Here is an 18,149-nt window from a genome sequence, read left to right as displayed (position 1 = left end):
CAAATGAGACAACACAATCGGTAAGGCCTCTTGGGCTAACAATCTTTGCTTATCACCACACTAGAGAACATAGCAACTCCTCCAAACCAAGGCCTCTGATGATACCATCAGCGTCACTTGAACATTAATCTTTTTTTTAAAAAGCAGAGAAAATAAATAGTTCCACTTGACTGCAGTTTTCTTCTCAACAATTGAACACAACTGAACATGTGAAGCTGCAGTTGATGCCAATGGTGATAAAAGACCCCAGTTCAGTTGTCTCTTCAATAGTAAGAAAACTGTTCAGCGGCAAAATATTAACAGTCTGGATCTCTGGAAAGATTCATTACCTTGGTTTCTGCTCCTTTGCCATCATATGAGGCCTCTTCCATGGATCTTTGAAGTTCCTTTTATATGAGTCGGGTAAAATCTTAGCCACCTCTGCAATGAGATCGAAGTTCAGAATGTGCCAGCAAGTTACTGCATTTCATTATTAGCCTGTTAGTCACCTTCAATCATAAAGCACAGAAATTCCCCATCGCTCAGACAGCCAAGAGCAAATCCCTCAGGAACCTCAGCATGTCTCAAAAGCTTCATGGCCAAAGAAGGAGGTGTAGCAGCTGTTATCATGTAGGGAACATGACAGCCAATTTTCACACACCAAGCTCCCAGGAACAATGATGAGGTGAATGACCAAGTAATCGATGCTGGTTGGGGGATAATTATGGGCCGGGGCACTGGGGCTTCTTTGAAATAGTGCCTTAGGATATTTTAAATTCACTTCACAGGGCAAACGGTGGCCTTGGTTCAGTATCTTGCCCAAAAGAAGGCATCGTTGACCATGCAGCAATCCTTCAGCACTGGCATTGGGTGGGGCAGGGGGGGTCGGTTGGTGTGGAGGCATCTGAGACTTCTGGAGTGAGTGCTACCAAGTGAGCTATGGTTCCTATTTAAACATAACTAGTAAAGCCTTAACAAGGCCTGTGAAGTCCAGTAGCTGAAGCCTCTTGTACCTGGCACTATCCATTTGGAAGATTCTGGGTATCGTAGGTCAAACGCCACTTAACACAAACACTCAGCCTCGAATCTCCTGCATTCGTTCCCCTTTCTCCTGCCCAATCCCATAGCTGCAGAAACTCTTACCCCGCGGTGCACTGTCTTTCATTGTCTAATTTCTTAGTTACAGCCCACAAACCGAGAATCCTTAGTGTTGCCAACTCTCCAGGATTGCCCTGGAGTCTCTGGGAATTGAAGATTAAACTCCAGGAAACTGCAGGGAGCAAAATCTCAGGAGAAACATCGTAGGGGCATTGAAAAACTGTTATTTTTTTCCCTCTTCTTTCTGATGATCCGTAAGAATATTATGGGAATAAAAGGCTATTTGACCAATGGTTGAGAATCATCCAACCGAATAAGGAAGAATCTGTTCGCTCTCCATTTGGCTGAGCAAAGGGGCGGTACCACGAGGATGGACACATTGGGTGACCAATGGTGGGAGGGCAGGGCAGGAGGTCATGTGATGAAGTCTCCAGGAAAGCATCCAACCACGGTTGGCAACCTGAATTCCCCAGCAGCCCTCCAACTGCTTTTCTTCCTCCTAACTTCCTCGAGTTTAAAAAGAAATCAAAAGAACTTTGAAACCTGAACAGAAGAGAACAGTGCACAGCAGATAAGATAGAGCTGGAGAGATAAAAGAGAGCTGAACCTTTCAGGTAGGTCTGCTGCTTCTCTTTTTATTGCTTGTTTTTAAACTGCATTGAATTTACAGCACTGAAACAGGCCACTCGGCCCAACTGGGTCCATGCTGGTGTTTATGCTTCATGTGAACCTCCTCCCACCTCTCTACATCTCACCCTACTGATACCACCTGGAGTGTGAAGTCTACGCCACCATGACATCTTCCCTCCTCCTTCCACAGCTGGAACCTCCACAGCTCTTTGCTGAGCGCTGATACTGTGCTCGGAGCCCCTATTAGTTTTAGAGTTTCCTTTTGAGAACATAAGAACAGGATAAATAGGAGCAGGAGTAGACCACACAGTCCAGCGAGCCTGCTCCACCATTCAATACAATCATGGCTGACCCTCAGCTTCAACTCCTCTTTCCTGCCCTTTCCCGATATCCCTTTATTCCCTGGGCGACTAAAAATCTGTCTACCCCAGCCTTAAATCTATTCAGCAATGGAGCATCCACAACCCTCTGGGGTAGAGAATTCCAAAAAGTCACAACCCTTTGAGTGAAGAAATCTCGCCTCATCTCGGTCCTAAGTGATCGGCCCCCTAACCTGGAACAACCTCTCAGTGGCTACCCTGTCAAGCCCCTTTCCTATTTGCTTTCACACTGTTCCTGAGCTACTCCAGAACCTGAGACTTCCTGGATATTTTTTCTTGTAGCCCTTCCCCGCCCCATCCACCCACAGTTGGGTTGGCATGGCTTTGCACCTCATCCCCAAGCAGTCGGGAGAAAAAGGTGTAGCTTCAGTAAGTCGGAGGGTGGGAGCTCAGTCAGGTGGGGCACTCCCACCCCTCCCCCACCCACCCCTAACATCTCCGCCCGCGCTCTCTGCTGCCGTCAGAGCCGAGTTCTGCATCAGCTGGAGTTGGAAGCCACAGCTGGATGGGGTTGGGTTACCACATTGCTATTCATGTGGGCATTGTGGTTAAGGTGTGCAGGACAAGCCCCCGCCTTCTATTCACTCCTGGAATAGCTAGAAGGATTAGGCTATGAGGGCAGATTGCATAGGTAGACTAGGCTCATATTCCCTCAAGAATAGAAGATTAAGGGGGTGATCAAGCTGAAGTGTTTAAGACGATTAAAGGATTTGATAGGGTAGACAGAGAGAAACGATTTCCTCTGGTGGGAAAGTCCACAACAAGGGGGCAGAATTTAAAATTAGAGTTAAGCCGATGTCAGAAACGACTTCTTCACACAAAGAGTAAGGGAAATCTGGAACTCTACCCCCTAAAAATGCCGTTGAGACCTGGGATAATGGAAATAACAAAACCTGAGATTGGTCGAGTTCTAATGGGCGAGAATACAAAGGGAGATTGAATCATATGGGTAGATGGAGTTCAGATACAGGTCAGCCATGATCTAACAGAATAACTTCCTCCTGTTCCAATGTTCTTGCATCTCCAACTGAGGCTCCGGATGAGGCCCAGGCTGCCTCAATGCCTCTCTTTGAACCAGTCACTTGAGTTTAGTTGTTACTCCAGGATCTGCTGGGTTTAGGGGAAGGATATCGGCTTATTAGGGAGACTGGAGCTAAGGCGTGAGTCACTAGCCTGGAATTCCCTAATCAAACACCACTCTGGGAGAACCATTCCCATGGGATCTTCAATGGTTCTAGGAGAAGGCCCTGCCCCACCCACTGCTACCACTACAGGGCAACTAGGGAGGGGCAATAAATGCTGGAATGAAAACAGAAAATGCTGGAAAAACTCAACAAGCCTGGCGGAATCTGTGGAGAGAGAAACAGGGTTAATGTTTCGAGTCCAGTATGACTCTTCTTCGGAGCTCAGAATAAATGCTTGGCTTTTCCAGCTTCACCCACATTCTGAGCACAGGCACCAATGATAGTATCAGCCAATTCTAGCATGGTAACTGTGTATAAGGCTCCTTTGCCCTAATAATGGTCTTCGTTCCCCGCAATGCACCTGTATAAATTTTGCTCTTCCCACACCTCGTAGCCTCTCTGACTGAGGCTATAGTTTGACATTAGTTTTCCTAATTGATGAGGGACCGCACACCCTACGAAGGGATACTGGTAAAATCGAGAGCTAATCCATAGCTCTCCATATGAGTGCTGGGGTTTGGGGAGTACTGAATTGGCACAAGGACTCAAGATTTGACTTTTCCAGAGTGTACCCTGGGAACATTGTGTGACCTGGGTCCACTTCACTAGGGGTTTTAGGTGGAAAGTGTCCAAACTGATTTCACTTCTTGTCATCCAAGTGCCCTAGCTGCAACTGCACACAGTTCATGAAATCAAGTCCCTCACAGATCTGAATGTAAGGGGTTAACAGGGTGGTTTCCATAGGGTTAACCTATGCTCCTTATATGCATAATCTTTGCCCCAGTACTGCCTCTTTGTCCCTCCAAAAGTGGAGATCTCTCTCGGTGCTGCCCTTCTGGAAACATATTTGTGAATGGTTATCAGAAACTCTACAGTTGACCTAAGAGCAGCGTTCACAAAGTTAAATGTGTAACATTAGGTAGCGTACGATACGATACCTTTAACCGAGTGACATCTTTCAGGGTTGTGTCCATAGCAACCCCGTCGCTGCTTCAAATCAGGACAGGGTGTTCCTCCATTTCTGGGTGGAATGGTGACTAGCCGGCCTCTGTCTCGGCTCCCTATGCCACACAGGGAACTGCATTCAGTCCAGGGGCCCCACGGACCCACTATGCAGTCGATAGCTGTAGGAAAACAGAGGTTGGAAAAAGGCAGCGATCAGGTCATTGATCTTAGAATGAACAGCAACCTCAATCTTTTCTCCCCTTCTCATACCTGACCCCTTGTTACAAGAGCAGGAGGGAGGATTTCAACACACAAGAACATAGGAAATAGGAGTAGGAGTCAGACATTCAATCATATAATGGCTGATCTGATCTTGGCTTCTATTCAACTTTCCTGCCTCTTCCCCGTAATCCTTGATCCCCCCATGGTTCAATAATCTGTCTAAATCAGCCTTGAATATTTTCAATGACCCAGCCTCCAGAGTTCTCTGGGAAGGAGAACTCCAAATATTCACAACCCTCTGAGAGAAGAAATTCCTCCACATCTCTGTCTTAATTGGGAGACCCCTTATTCTGAAACTGTGCCCCCAGTTCTAGATTCCCCAACAAGGGGAAACATTCTCTCAGCATCCACTCTGTCAGGGCCCATCAGAATCTTACATGTTTGAACAAGATATCCTCTCATTCTTCTAAACTCCAATGAGTACAGGCCCAACCTGTCAATGTTTCCTCAAACAGCGAAAGGAATAGGCAAAATAAATAAACAGAAAGAAAGAACCATGAAAATGAAGAAAAAACATGAAGAAACATTTTTTCTTACGCAGCGAGTTGGTCTGATCTGGGAAGCATTACCTGAAAGGGCAGGGGAAGGAGTTGCCATAGCAACTTTCAAAAGGCAATTGGATAAATGCTTGAAAGGAAAAAATTACGGGGCCAAGGGGAATGGGCGAGGGTTAGCTCTATCAAAGAGGTATGAATGGCCTCCTTCTGCACTATATCATACAATGGCTCTAGAAGAACATGAAGGACGAGAGATAAACTAAAAGGTTTCTAATAAACCTTAGTTACTCAACCCAGTGGCTGGGTAGAAAGCAGCACTGGAAGAGACTGATCCTTTTAGTCAGAGAGTGGAGTGCAGTCCAGGAGATGTTGCTGTGCAGCACTCACCCCACCAGGCAGTTAGAGCAGAGCAACTTTCATTTCACAGCCTGGCCTGCAGGATGATGCTGAAGTGTCCAACACTTAGCTCCAATCCCGTGGGAGCTGCACATTAAACCTGTTAATCTCCAGGAAAAACAGCGAAACCTTGCAGTTGGGAAAAATGCCACAGTGCGTAGAGTAATGATGGTTACATCCCTAATCGACATCTCTTGTGGCATTCCATTCTCAGGATCCAGGAGCGTGTAATTGTATCCCATTCCTCTCAGTAAGGACCCAGCTGTGGATCAGTGCTAAGTGTGGGACACGGCACCAAGTCACCAAGACTTGAAACAACCATTCAGTAGTTTCAGCTCTTGAATCTCATTTTTAACTTCAGCAACATTCACACTGCGGTGATGCAAGTGAAATGCTAGTTATTTCTAAAAGCAGAGTAACTTGGAGCCAGGGACTGTTTGCTGTTTTGGCAGAGAGGTGACAGCGCCAGTTTTTGTAGGACAGTTCTGAATTGAAGAAGCTCATACTGTGACCGCACTGAGAACTGGTTATATCTTTAATGTATTTCACAATTACGTTGCAACTCGTACAGCATCAGGACATCCCAAATCATTTCACGGCCAATTACTTTCTTGTCATCACCGTTATTATGCAGGCAAAAGTAGAAAGCAGTTTTTTTTTGCGCAGGAAGCTGCCACAAACGAGAAATGAGATAAATGACCATGGAATCTGTTTCTGAGTGGTATTAATGAATTGGGTGGTAATAATGAATTAGGTGGTATTAATGAAGGCGTGAATACAGGACAGGTTCGTGTGAGAGTTGCAGCTTGCTCTTCTGGGGAGTCCCACAGAATCTTTTCCAATGATCTGAGAGGCAGCCCTCAGTGCAGCCCTCCCACAGAGCTGCACTGAAGTGTCAGCCTAGGCGATGTACAGTCATATTAAGACCCGAGAAAGAACAGGACAGATTGATCCATGCAGTCGCTCCCAGGCACTTTGCAGCCTATGTGTAACATGAGCCCACCCAACTCCCTCAATCCCCCGTAGAATTACCTACAGAAACAGGCCACTCAGCCCAACTGGACCATGCCAACCCATTTTGCCAAGATGGCGTGTGTTTCGGGCCTTCACTTACACTGTTCCTGCAGCCAAAGGAAAAATTGCTGCTCTTGGAGGGTGTTTAATTGCCTCATAAAACATTGCACGCGCCATTTGTACACGGGCCAGGGATTTTCGGATGGCAGAGTTTTGCATCCTGCCAACCGAGGAGTTGGCAGTGAACGCGTTGCCGTGGATACTGCCCGCCCCGCAGCTTCAAAAGTGTTAATTGGCTGGGGATAGGCCTTCTGCCCCTTCACTCAGGAGGAAGTCCCGCCTCAGAAATCTGACAGCCAATCAGATTGGCCAGTAGCTCTCTAGTCCCACCAGCGCCCGAAGCTGCGGTGGACAGGCCTAGGACTGCAAGCAGTCCCCAAGGTCCAAGTCCTGGGAGTCCCAGGACTGGATAAGTGTTGGGGGTCTCAGGGCAGAAAAGGCAGGTGTGGTGGAGGGGTGGGTGGTGGGCAGAGGGATAGGGGTGTTGGTGGAGAGGCTGGTGGTGAGGCCTTTTGGGTTGGCAGGGGGACAGTGTTAACAAATTTTAAAAGGAGGAAAAGAGGCTGTTGATGGAGGGAGCCCACACCCACCCCCACCCCACCCCCACCACTCACCCACCTCCCCCATCCACCCCCACCCCACCAGCCCCACCACCCCCACAACAACCACCCCCACCTCTCCCTACCCCACCCCCACCTCATCCCACCCCCACCCCACCCCCACCACTCACCCAGCTCCCCCACCCCACCCCCACCACTCACCCAGCTCCCCCACCCCACCCCCACCACTCACCCACCTCCCCCACCCCACCAACCCCACCTCTCCTTACCCCACCCCACCCCCACCCCCACCTCTCCATACCCCATCCCACACCCACCACCCCCACCTCCCCACCCCCACCCACCCCACCCCCACCCACCAACCCCCCCAATTATGGAGAATTCGGGGCGGACGAGAGCCCAGGGAGGGCCATCCGAAGGATTTTACAGCCTACAAAGTTACCGTTGGGGAGGGGGGGACCGTCAAATTCTGCTCGACATCTCTCTTCTCCTTAAAACCTCCGTCTTTCACCAAGTTTTTGGACATCTGTGCTAAAGTCTCCTTCTTTGGTTTGATGTCAGTTTTTGCCTGATTACGTACCAGTGAAATGTCTCTGGATGCTTTACCTCATGAAAGGCGTCATGCAAATGCAAGTTGTTATTGAAATCAGCACTTGAAGCAACGATTCTAAGTAGAGTTGTGGGGTGGGGGGGGTGGGGGTACGGATGGTGAGCTGGAATTGCAATGGATATTTGCCCAGAGCAGGATGGGGGTTATGTACTGACTGACATGGTTATTCAGTGGGTGTTGCTACAGATGCAATGAAGGACCGGGGTCTGGAAATGTTTTTACTTTAACAAGTGAATTAACAACAAAGCTTTGCAAAACAAGATGGCTGTGGATCATCCAAAGAGATCTGGAGTACTTCAGAGATCGTCTTAAAGGCTTTTGTGAAGAATAAAGCTGAGACTGAAGGAATCAAGAGCTCAGAGGGAACGTGTGCTAAAGGAAGGGAAGACTTTCTATACGTCTACAGAGATACGAAACAATGTTATCTGGAGAATGATTATCAAATAGGCTTATGAGGTTGACAAATTGAACCCTTCTTAATTCAAGACATACGGGTTTGGGGGGAGGGGTGAAATTGGTTTACCTCAGCCATCTTAAGCGGGCTTGTAGTGAATCAGCAGCTGAGTTTTTAACCGTGCTTGATCTTCTTTACACTGAGGTTCACAGAAAGGTTTGAGAAGGTTTGCCATCTGCTCAGCCCCAGCTATCCAATTGGCAGAGAGCCATGTGTGGAGGGTCAGTCTGGACCCAGAGCTAACCCACGTCTGCAGGAGATTTCAAGCACGACCCTATTTGAGAACCACAAAGTGTAACTCGGGAAGGAAGAGAAATGTGTAGTGCAATCTAGTGTTTGCTAGGTTGCTGTTTTGGTCCTGTTCCTGTCCTTCACCTCTATCCCTCCCAAAACATGAGATCGGACCATTAAGACATTTAAATAAGACATTTGTCGGACATTTAAATAAGAAGAGAATATCTGCTCAAATTCTTTTTGGAGATTTGTTTCCTAGTCTCACTGTCACTTTTACTCGGATTGCAATTAAAGATTGTGACAATAGTTTCCAAGTCAAGGGAAAATATTTGAAAAACTGTAAACTTCAACTCTTCGAAAACTCAGCTGCCCGGACCCTATCTCCATGCTCACTGGCCTACATTTGCTCCTGGTCTGGCAACACCTCAAATTTTTTAAGATTTTCATCCCTTCAAATCCCTCCAGGGCCTCTGGAGTCACATGTAGGCCAGACCAGGTAAGGATGGCAGATTTCCTTACTGAAAGGACATTTAGTGAACCAGATGAGTTTTTAATGACAATCGATGATACCATTCATGGTTAACGTTACTGACGCTGGCTTTGAATTCCAGATTTTTTGTTTTAATTAATTGAATTTAAATTTCACCAGCTGCCGTGATGGGATTTGAATCTCGGTCCCGAGAGCATTCGCCTGGGCGTCCAGACTACCAGCCCAGTAATATTACTACAACGCCAAGAAATTTAGGCTAAAACATAGCAAGTAAACATGCTGAGCAGATATTCTCTTCTTACTTGCCTTCCTCCTGCCCCCACCCCAGCAGCACTGAGCATTGCAGCACGCATTTTAAAACAGGCTGGCAGCTAGTTGGCTAGCCAGCATGGCATTGTGGTCGTGGGGCCGATCGTGGGCAGTGGTCTGTTCCCCAGCCGCTCCCATACCCACTGGTTCTGGCTGCCCACAGATCCAAAAATTCTTCCCCTAGAATACTGTGTACAGATTTGGTCCCCTTAATCAAGGAGGGATACACTAACACCGGAAACAATTCAGACAAGATCCACCCAGCTGACTCCTGGGATGAAGGTGTTGTCTTATGAGGAAGGGTTGAGCACGTTGGGCCTATACACATTGGAGTTTAGAAGAATGAGAGGTGATCTTATTCAAACATAAGATTCTGAGGGGGCTTGACAAGATAGATACTGAGAGAATGGAAATTCCCCCTTGTGAGGGAATCTCAAACTAGGGGGCGTTATTTCAAAATAATGGGGCCTTCCATTAAGATGGAGATAAGGAGGAATTTCCTCTCTCAGAGGGTCATTGGTGCTTGGAATTGTCTTCCCCAGAGAGCAGTGGAGGCTGGACCATTGAAAATATTCAAGGCTGAGTTAGACAGATGTTTGGTTGACAAGGGAGTCAAAGGTTATGGGGGGACAGGCAGGAAAGTGGAGTTAACTCCACAGTCAGGTCAGCCATGATCTTATTGAATGGTGGAGCAGGCAGAGGGGCTGAATGGCCTACTCCTGCTCCTAATTCTTATGTTCAACCGTTCAGTGAGATCGTGGCTGATGTGTGACCTAACTCCATATGACTTCCCTTTGCTCCAAATCCCTTAATATCTTTGGTAAACAAAAATCTACCAATCTCAGATTTAAAATTAATATTTAATCTAGTATTTGTAGAAGAGAGTTCCAGAGTTTTTCCAGCCTTTGTGTGAAGAAATTTCATTTCTGAAAAGTCTGGCGTTAACTTTTTGATCATGTTCCCTGGTCTTAGACTCTCCAACCACCAAAATAGTTTCTCTAATCTACCCTATCTGTTTCCCTGAATATTGTGAAAACTTCAATCAAATCGCCCCTTAACCTTCTAAATTCTAGGGATTACAACCCTAGTTTGTGTAATCCTTCCTCGTAATCGAATCCTTGGAGTTCATGTATACATCAGAGGCACAACTGTGTATGAACACTGATAGTGTTGGGGGAAACATATCAGATGTAATAGTGGGAGGCAAGAGAACATAAGAAGTCCCACATAAATTTGGAGAGGCACATGCAGCCTTCATCCATTCCAGTGGTTGGGCCTAGTCTATTCGCTGTTCAGGGAGGGTCACTCGATGGCAGTCAGAAGTAAGATTCCGGGCCAATTTATTTGCCAGGATTTGACCTCATCTGGTCCCTTGACTGAAATCAGCACAAACTAGGAGAGCAACCTTCCTGTATCGAACAGTTCCAACACTGGGCAGTGCACTGAGGTCACTCGAATAACAACAACAACAGACTGCATTCATATAGCACCTTTACCATAGTAAACTGTTCCAAGGCAATTCATAGACATGTTATGAAACATACTTTAATGCCGAACTACGGAAGGGGATATCAGGACAGAAGACCAAAAGCTTGTCAAAGAGGCAGATCTTAAGCAGCATTTTAAAGGAAGGGAGAGAGGCAGAGAGGTTTAGTGAGGGAATTCCAGAGCTTGGGGCCTAGGCAGCTGATGGCACGGCCGCCAATGGTAGAGTGATTAAAATGGGGAATGATCAAGAGGCTAGAATTGAAGGAGCACAGAGATCTCTGAGGGTTATAGGGCTAGAGGCATCTACAAAAATAGAAAGGTGGGGCAAGGCCACAGATCGGATGAACTTGTAGCTCCAGTCTCTCCTTTCAGAGTATGTTTCCACGCACCCATACATTGCTGGATGGAAATTTCTGACAGCCCTGCTTACTGTGGACAATGGTGTCTGAACAACCTGAGAGTTTGGTCAACAGTTTTTGCCATTTTTTTCCCAGAGTTTGCTCAGTGTAATGCCCTGAAGACCAGTCTTTCATTCCTGGGGACTCCAGCACAAACTTAGAGAGTTGGTAGCCCTGAGTGTGGGTTGTGGATAGATCAGGCCACTCGGCAGCTTCAGTGAGAGGCCGGGATCATTCTCATATGGGTTCTTCACCCGCCCTCAGTGACAGAGCACTTTCCAGCCAGCAAAGCACTTTTGAACTGTTGTAATGTAGGAAAACACAGCAACGTATATCCACCAAACAACAATACTAACAGGTGTTCTGAAGAAGAGTCACACTGACTCGAAACGTTCACTCTGTTTCTCTCTCCACAGAGGCTGCCAGACCTGCTGAGATTTTCCAGCACTATTTGTTTTCATTTCATGAACATATGAATTAGGGGCAGGAGTAGGTAACTCGGCCCCTCGAGCCTGCTCCGCCATTCAATATGATCATGGCTGATCTGAATGTAACCTCAACCCCACATTCCTGCTTACGCCCGATAACCTTTCACACCCGTGTTAATCAAGAATCTATCTAGCTCTGCCTTAAAAATATTCAAAGACTCTGCTTCCCCCACCTTTTGAGGAAGAGAGATCCAAAGACTCACGACCCTCTGAGAGAAAACATTTCTCTTCATCTCTGTCTTAAATAAGCAACCCCTTTTTTTAAACAGTGGCCCCTCGTTCTAGATTCTCCCACAAGAGGAAACATCGTCTCCACATCCACCCTGTCAAGACCCCTCAGGGTCTTATATGTTTCAATGAAGTCGCCTCTTAATCTTCTAAATTCCAGCGGATACAAGCCTAGCCTGTCCAGCCTTTCCTCATATGACAACCTGCCCATTCCTAGTATTAGTCTAGTAAGCCTTCTCTGAACTGTTTCTAACACATCTACATCTTTCTTTAAATAAGGAGACCAGTACCGTACACAGTACTCCTGATGTTCTGTATAACTGAAGTTTATAGGTCAATCCTCAATGCGTACAAAATGAGTCAACACTGAATTTGATTTCCCAAATGGCTGCCTAGCTGAATCAGAAGGTCATCAGTTCAAGCCCCACTTGAGAACACAGTCAAAGCTGACGTTAAGTGCAACACTAGGGGAGTGCTGCACTGTTGGAGGTGCAATCTTTTGGATGAGATGTTAAACTTTGAAGATCCTGAGGAGTCTTGACAGGGTGGATGTGGAGAGGATGTTTCCTCTTGTGGGAGAATCTAGAACTAGGGGGTCACTGTTTGAAAAAAGGGGTCGCTTATTTAAGATAGAGATGAGGAGACATTTTTTCTCTGAGGGGGTTATGAGTCTTTGGAAGTCTGTTTCTCAAAATCTGGCCTCTCAGGTGAAAGTAAGAGTCCAAAGCACTATTTTGAAGGAGAGCAGGGGGATGTCTCTTTGCTGTCCTGGCCAATATTTATCCTTCAGTTAATATCGCTGAAAGAACAGATCATCAGGTCATTATCAGATTGCTGTTAGTAAGAGCTTTCTCTGCAGCAATTGGCTGCTACATTTCCTACATTACCACAGTGACTGCCCTTCAAAAGTAATTTGTTTGCTGTAAAGCACCTCACTTTGACCCAAGCTTGTGAAAAGTGTTATAAATGCATGTCTTTCTTTTCATGTATACATTTATCAGTGGAATATTGTTGAAGAGGCCATTGGTCACAGGGAAAAACTCCTGCCCAAACACAGTGTAGCATCACCCTCAGATAGCGGCTTTAGTTTAGGGTGAGGCCAGTGGTTGCCTCCAAAAGTATCACATTTTGTGTTTTAGAAGGGGCAAATGAAACAGTCAAACTCTTTGTTTAATATTTTCTTCTGAACTGGCATTGGCTTTCATTCCTGTGGGACCAGACAGCTGCACTTCTAACACAGGATTAAGGATCACCTTCACATATGGACACTTTCATTATGCAACAGGGAGTGACAGTGGGTGGCGGTGGTGGTGGTGGAGGGAGTGGGGGGGGGGGGGGGGTGGGTGGGGGTGGGGGGTGGGGTGGGGGTGGGGGGGGTCGGTGGGGGGTTGGGGAGATTTACCATTTTGGTGGTTATGTTTCCCCTGCTGTTTTTCTCCTGACATACGCAGTGTTATTTTGTTATTCCTGACCCTTTAGCCCTGCGAGGATCAGCTAAGTATCAAAGCTTTGACCAGGTTGAGCAAATGTTGTGTTTCACAGGAAATCAAATGGACCATCCCAGGAGGGAAGAGGCTAATGATGCCTTTGACATTTTGGCCATTTTTTTTTTCCCTCTTTTAATCATCAGTTCAGAGTTAAGACCCTGTATTTTGTCTTCCTGTAATCTGGTCTTTTAGGCTGATTGTAACCAGAAGGAGTTAGGGGTGTTATGGTGGGGGGGGGGGGGGAACATCTCTCCATTCAAAATCTGTCCTTAGAAGATGTGTGGAAGTGGGCCACGGATCACTCTCAATCTTCCCTACACATGGGGAAATGCCTGGATTTAGAGAGGTGCTCACCCACTATGTACAGCGGCCAATACTGGGCACTGAGCGACAAATTGTTATGCCTTGCCTATGCCATGATGTGCCAATGTGCTTCACCATCCAATTGGCTCACTCAACTGCCCCATATGATGGCTGGACTATCATAACCAAACACTTTCCATTCCCCATAGCCATGCAATCTGTACCGTTTGAAAGTAGAGCAATACGATATATTAAAGAGTTAACGTGCTTATATTGCCTGTTGTATTTTTTTCTGAAAATATTTAATCTCTAAACCGCTGTAGGAAAACACACAAAACATTTGATAATCAGGGATAAAACAGTTAAAGTATGAGAATGGGTTACATCGTCTAAGCTTTCAATCCATTGAATTTAGACAATTAGGGTTGATCTAATTGAGGTGTTTAACATGATGATGAGAGGCTGAATAAATTGGACTATATTCTGTGACGTTGAGAAGAATGAATTAGATGAAACACAGAAGATTTTGAAGGGGTTTGATGGGGTAGATGCTGAGAGATTATTTGGAAGGTAGAGTTGAAGCCCAAGATCAGCCATGATCGTATTGAATAGCAGAGCAGGCTCGATGGGCTGGATGGTCTACTCCCGCTCTGATTTCATGTGTTCTTTGTTTTTGATTTAATAATGTAGATGGAGTGAAATGAGCTCTAATGGAGGTATCCAGAACATGCAGGAACAAATTTAACATTAAAGTTAGGCCATTCAGTACCACAGCTGCCAGGAAGAACTTCCTCATACAAAGGGTAGTGGAAATCTGGAACTATCTCCCTCAAAAGCTGCTGAGGCTGGGGGTCATTTCAAAACTGTGATTGATAGTCTGTCAGGCAAGGTCTTCAAAGGCTACAGAATTAAGGCAGGTAGATATTGTTAAGAGACGGATCAGCCATGAACTAATTGAGTGGCGGAATAAACTTTAGGGGCTGAATGGCCTCTTCCTGTTTGTGTTGAGCATACATAATTCACAATGATATAACTCAATGTAAAAAAACTCAATCCATCCCCCCTCCTATTGGAGTAGGTCAGTACGATAAGGTACTGTTTTGCAATGGAGTGTTTCACTATGTTAAGTGCAATGTATGATTATGGAGTATTGTATGATATTTCTGGTGGGGTTGAATGGATTGATTTCAACCTGGAACACCACTGACGAGAGGCAGTAGCAAAGCTAAGGCAGGGAGTAGATGTAAAAGCGGGAGGTGGTGAGAAACTGAAGGGGATGAGTTGAGAATGAATGAACCAAATGAAATTCAGAATTCAGGGTTTGAAATAAATAGCTTGAAGGCTGTGGAACCAGAAGCATGATTTATGCCATAGGACATCTTTTATGTTCTAACCATTTACTTGGTGTAAACAAACGAGGTGAGGGAATGAGAAATCTTTCCACGGTGTTAATGTGTCAATGCTTGCTGGCCTCTTCGACACATTTCCCCAAAATAGTTTCATAAGCCATGGTTAAAAAAATCATCTATTTTTATCAGTCTATTAATCCACATATGTTAACGTTTCAGATAGCCCCAAGCAACATTTTGACTTAAACTGGTTCCTGAGCAAGGAAAGAGACCATATTTAGAACAGATGGTTCACATTTCACATGTTGTCAAGATCTGATTGTGTAGCTGGTTAACAATGTCCCAGAGTCACAGCACACTGAAGGTATTTTCTTAAAAAGTAAATTAGATTTACCCTACCAAATACCACATTAGAAGATATTAAACAAAATAAGAAAACGCCCTTGTTTTGTTCCCAAGCTGAAAACTGTTCGGACAGTTTGCAAAAACCATTTGCAAAACAACTCCTATTGCAGCGCTTCCCAAATTATTTTCTAATATGACCCCATTTTAACACTTGAACGCAACCCCAGATGCCAACAAAAATAGTAACATTCAGTTTATAAATATTAAAGTTTGCGTATTATAGATCAATGTATAATACATCATATAAATATAAAAATCCGTGAAAAAATCGTGGGCCCTCACTGGCGTTCTTTCTCACATCATCCACTTCCGTTTCTTCCCCGCACCCACCCCCGACTTTTCTTTTCTACTCCCTGCCTTAGCTTTGCTGCTGCCTCTCGTCAGTGGTGTGTTCCAGGTTGAATGCAATCCATTCAACCCCGCCAGAGATATCATCCAATACTTCATAATTGTACATTGCATTTAGCACAGTGAACCCGCTCCATGGCCAAACAGTACATTATCACACTGACTAACTGCAATAGGAGCGGAGATTGGTTTATTTTTTTACATTGGGTTGCTGCCAGTTGGTAAATTCATGTCTGCCTATATTGCCGGTGCTCCAGTAAACTGCTCGGCGAAACCACTGATGCATTTATGTCGACACCTAGGGCTGCAACTTCCGGTCAGCAAGCGGTGGGGGGGGGGGTGGCGGTGCGGCCCACTCACCGTCGCGTACAATGACCCGGGGGTGACGTCGGGCAGGTGTCATGGGGGAGGATGTTAGAGGGTGTTGGGGAGTCCCGTGGGGGGGGGGGGGGGGGGCGTCCGGGGTTGGGGGTAATGGTTTAGGGGTCTGAGGTCGGGGGCGGTGGGGAGGTGGAGTGTGTCAGAGGTTGGGGGTGTGACCCATGGTGGGGGCTGGGGGTGTGTGCGTCAGGGGTGTGGGGAAGTCCCGTGGGGTTGGTCAGGGTCTTTACAATATGTACTCAGATGTTAGAAGATGTTTTAATTCTCCTAACTTTTTCTGGAAAACTATTGATATAACCTCGCGGAACCATCCGAGGTTTGTGATTTCAATCTCTTTTTCGATTGGTTCCCAGCGCAGCCCAATTGTCCAGAGGAAGATCGCACTTCTGGGCAATTGCCATGCAAACCCTTACCTGGGAACTTGCCAGAGGGATTCCCCAACACATCTTTCGGGTACCCCCCAAATCTGATGCTGGGGAGTGTGGAAGTTACAGGCCATTATCTTAAATTGGTTATAAGTGTAGCTATTAGCACTGTCTACCAATTAGCACTCATTGCTCCTGTAGTATGAATTGCTGCTCTCTTTGAAATTTGGCATTCTTGCATTTGTCCTAATGAGTACAAGATGAAAAGCTTCAGCAACATGTCTCTCTTTTCAGCAAGATTCAAGCTCTGTAACTACCAAGCTACTGATTGTCTTATATTTTACCAATGCCATTCTGGGCAACTCTGAGCCCTGTCATCCTTCTTAAACAGGTATGGCATCTAGAATTGATGGCGAAGCAGATGGGAATGGCGGAGGCTGACCCAGCGTTGAGTTTTGAAAGCTGACTGAAAAATATTTCGAGGAGCTTTATTCTGTCTTCAGTCAGAGCTGGGTTCAACACTGAACTCACTGGGTGGGATATTCACCGTCCGTCACTTGGCATTAAAGGAGTAATGACGGTCTCCTTACTGTCCCAGCAATATAGCCATACCATTTTGAAAGGGGCCTACCACTGGGTGTCCAAAGCAGCCGCCTGCTTCAAATGATAGGCCCTTTATAAACTGGGAAGCTCACGACATAAAAAAGATGACCGGTTACCACTTTAGGTCAGAACTGGGTTGGAACATGTACTGGGCAACAGAAGAGACCTTGAATTACTTATGTGGGCCTCAGAAAAGCAGGAACCCACCTCCACAACACACAAAAATATCCTGGGCCACTGTCAACCTGGTAACTCCCGCCTCCCTGATGGCGGCCTCTCCTTGTGACTTACCTCCCTGCTGCAGCGGATCAGACAATTTTCATTTGCCGAATCCAGCGGGTTGCGCCAGGACACCATTTTGGCATCCTGTGCCTCACCAGACACATGCAAATGAGGCCAAAACCTCAATATCGAAGGAGGAGGGAGGCAAAGTGGGAGACCAGAGCCACCTCATCCATCAGACCCCCAACAGTCAAAGTAGACCCTGCTGAGTTTAAGGTATCATAACGATTTGAAAATGAGGGTGAATATCCATAGCATAGAAAAAAATTCAGCAATGTGCTGTACTGAAACATCCCAAAGTGGTTCACAGCATTGATTATCAAACAAAATTTGATGAGCTATTAGGACCAAACATTCGGTTAAAGGTAAGGAGTGTGTTAAAGGGAGAAGAGTAGTTGTAGATGCTAAGGAAGGGAATTCCAGAGCTTGGGGCCTAGGCAGCTGAAGGCAATGGTGCAGTGATTAAAATTGGGGATGCAGAAGAGGCCAGAACTGGAAGAATGCGGAGATCTCTAGAGGTTTGTGGGGCCGGAGGAGATTACAGAGACAGGGAGAGACATAAGATGGATTTGAAAACATGGATGAGAATTTTAAAATCAAGGCGTTGCTTAACCAGGAGCCAAAGTAGGTCAGCGAGCACAGGGGAGATATTGAACGGGACTTGGTGTGAGTTAAGACACAGGAAGGATTTTGGGTGACCACAAGTTTAAGGAGGGTACCAGAGTAGACCAACCAGGAGAACATTAGAATGGTCAAGTCTAGAGGTGACAAAGGCATAGACGAGGACTTAAGCAGCAGGTGGGCTGAGACGTAGGCAAAGTTGGACAATGTTACAGAGGTGGAAATAGACGGCCTTACCAATGACCCAGATATGTAGTTGAAGCTCACCTCGGGGTCAAATA

General features: G+C 46.1%; 1 protein-coding gene across 1 annotated transcript in view; it reads right to left on the bottom strand.

Annotated features, from left to right (window-relative positions):
• The window catches only part of si:dkey-178e17.3 (somatomedin-B and thrombospondin type-1 domain-containing protein), a 143,500-nt gene that overhangs the window by 32,577 nt on the left and 92,774 nt on the right, over positions 1–18,149 (bottom strand). Inside the window, exons 2-3 of the mRNA XM_041203213.1 lie at positions 4,210–4,395; positions 330–420 (exon numbers count right to left, since the gene is read on the bottom strand). Of these exons, the coding sequence (XP_041059147.1) occupies positions 330–420; positions 4,210–4,395 (277 nt within the window). The remainder of the gene's footprint in view (positions 1–329; positions 421–4,209; positions 4,396–18,149) is intronic.

The sequence above is a fragment of the Carcharodon carcharias genome, chromosome 13 (genome assembly GCF_017639515.1).
Source record: "Carcharodon carcharias isolate sCarCar2 chromosome 13, sCarCar2.pri, whole genome shotgun sequence".
NCBI classification, from domain to species: Eukaryota; Metazoa; Chordata; class Chondrichthyes; order Lamniformes; family Lamnidae; genus Carcharodon; species Carcharodon carcharias.
Note: the sequence above shows the minus strand (reverse complement) of the source record. Positions and strands in the feature narration are given on the sequence as shown.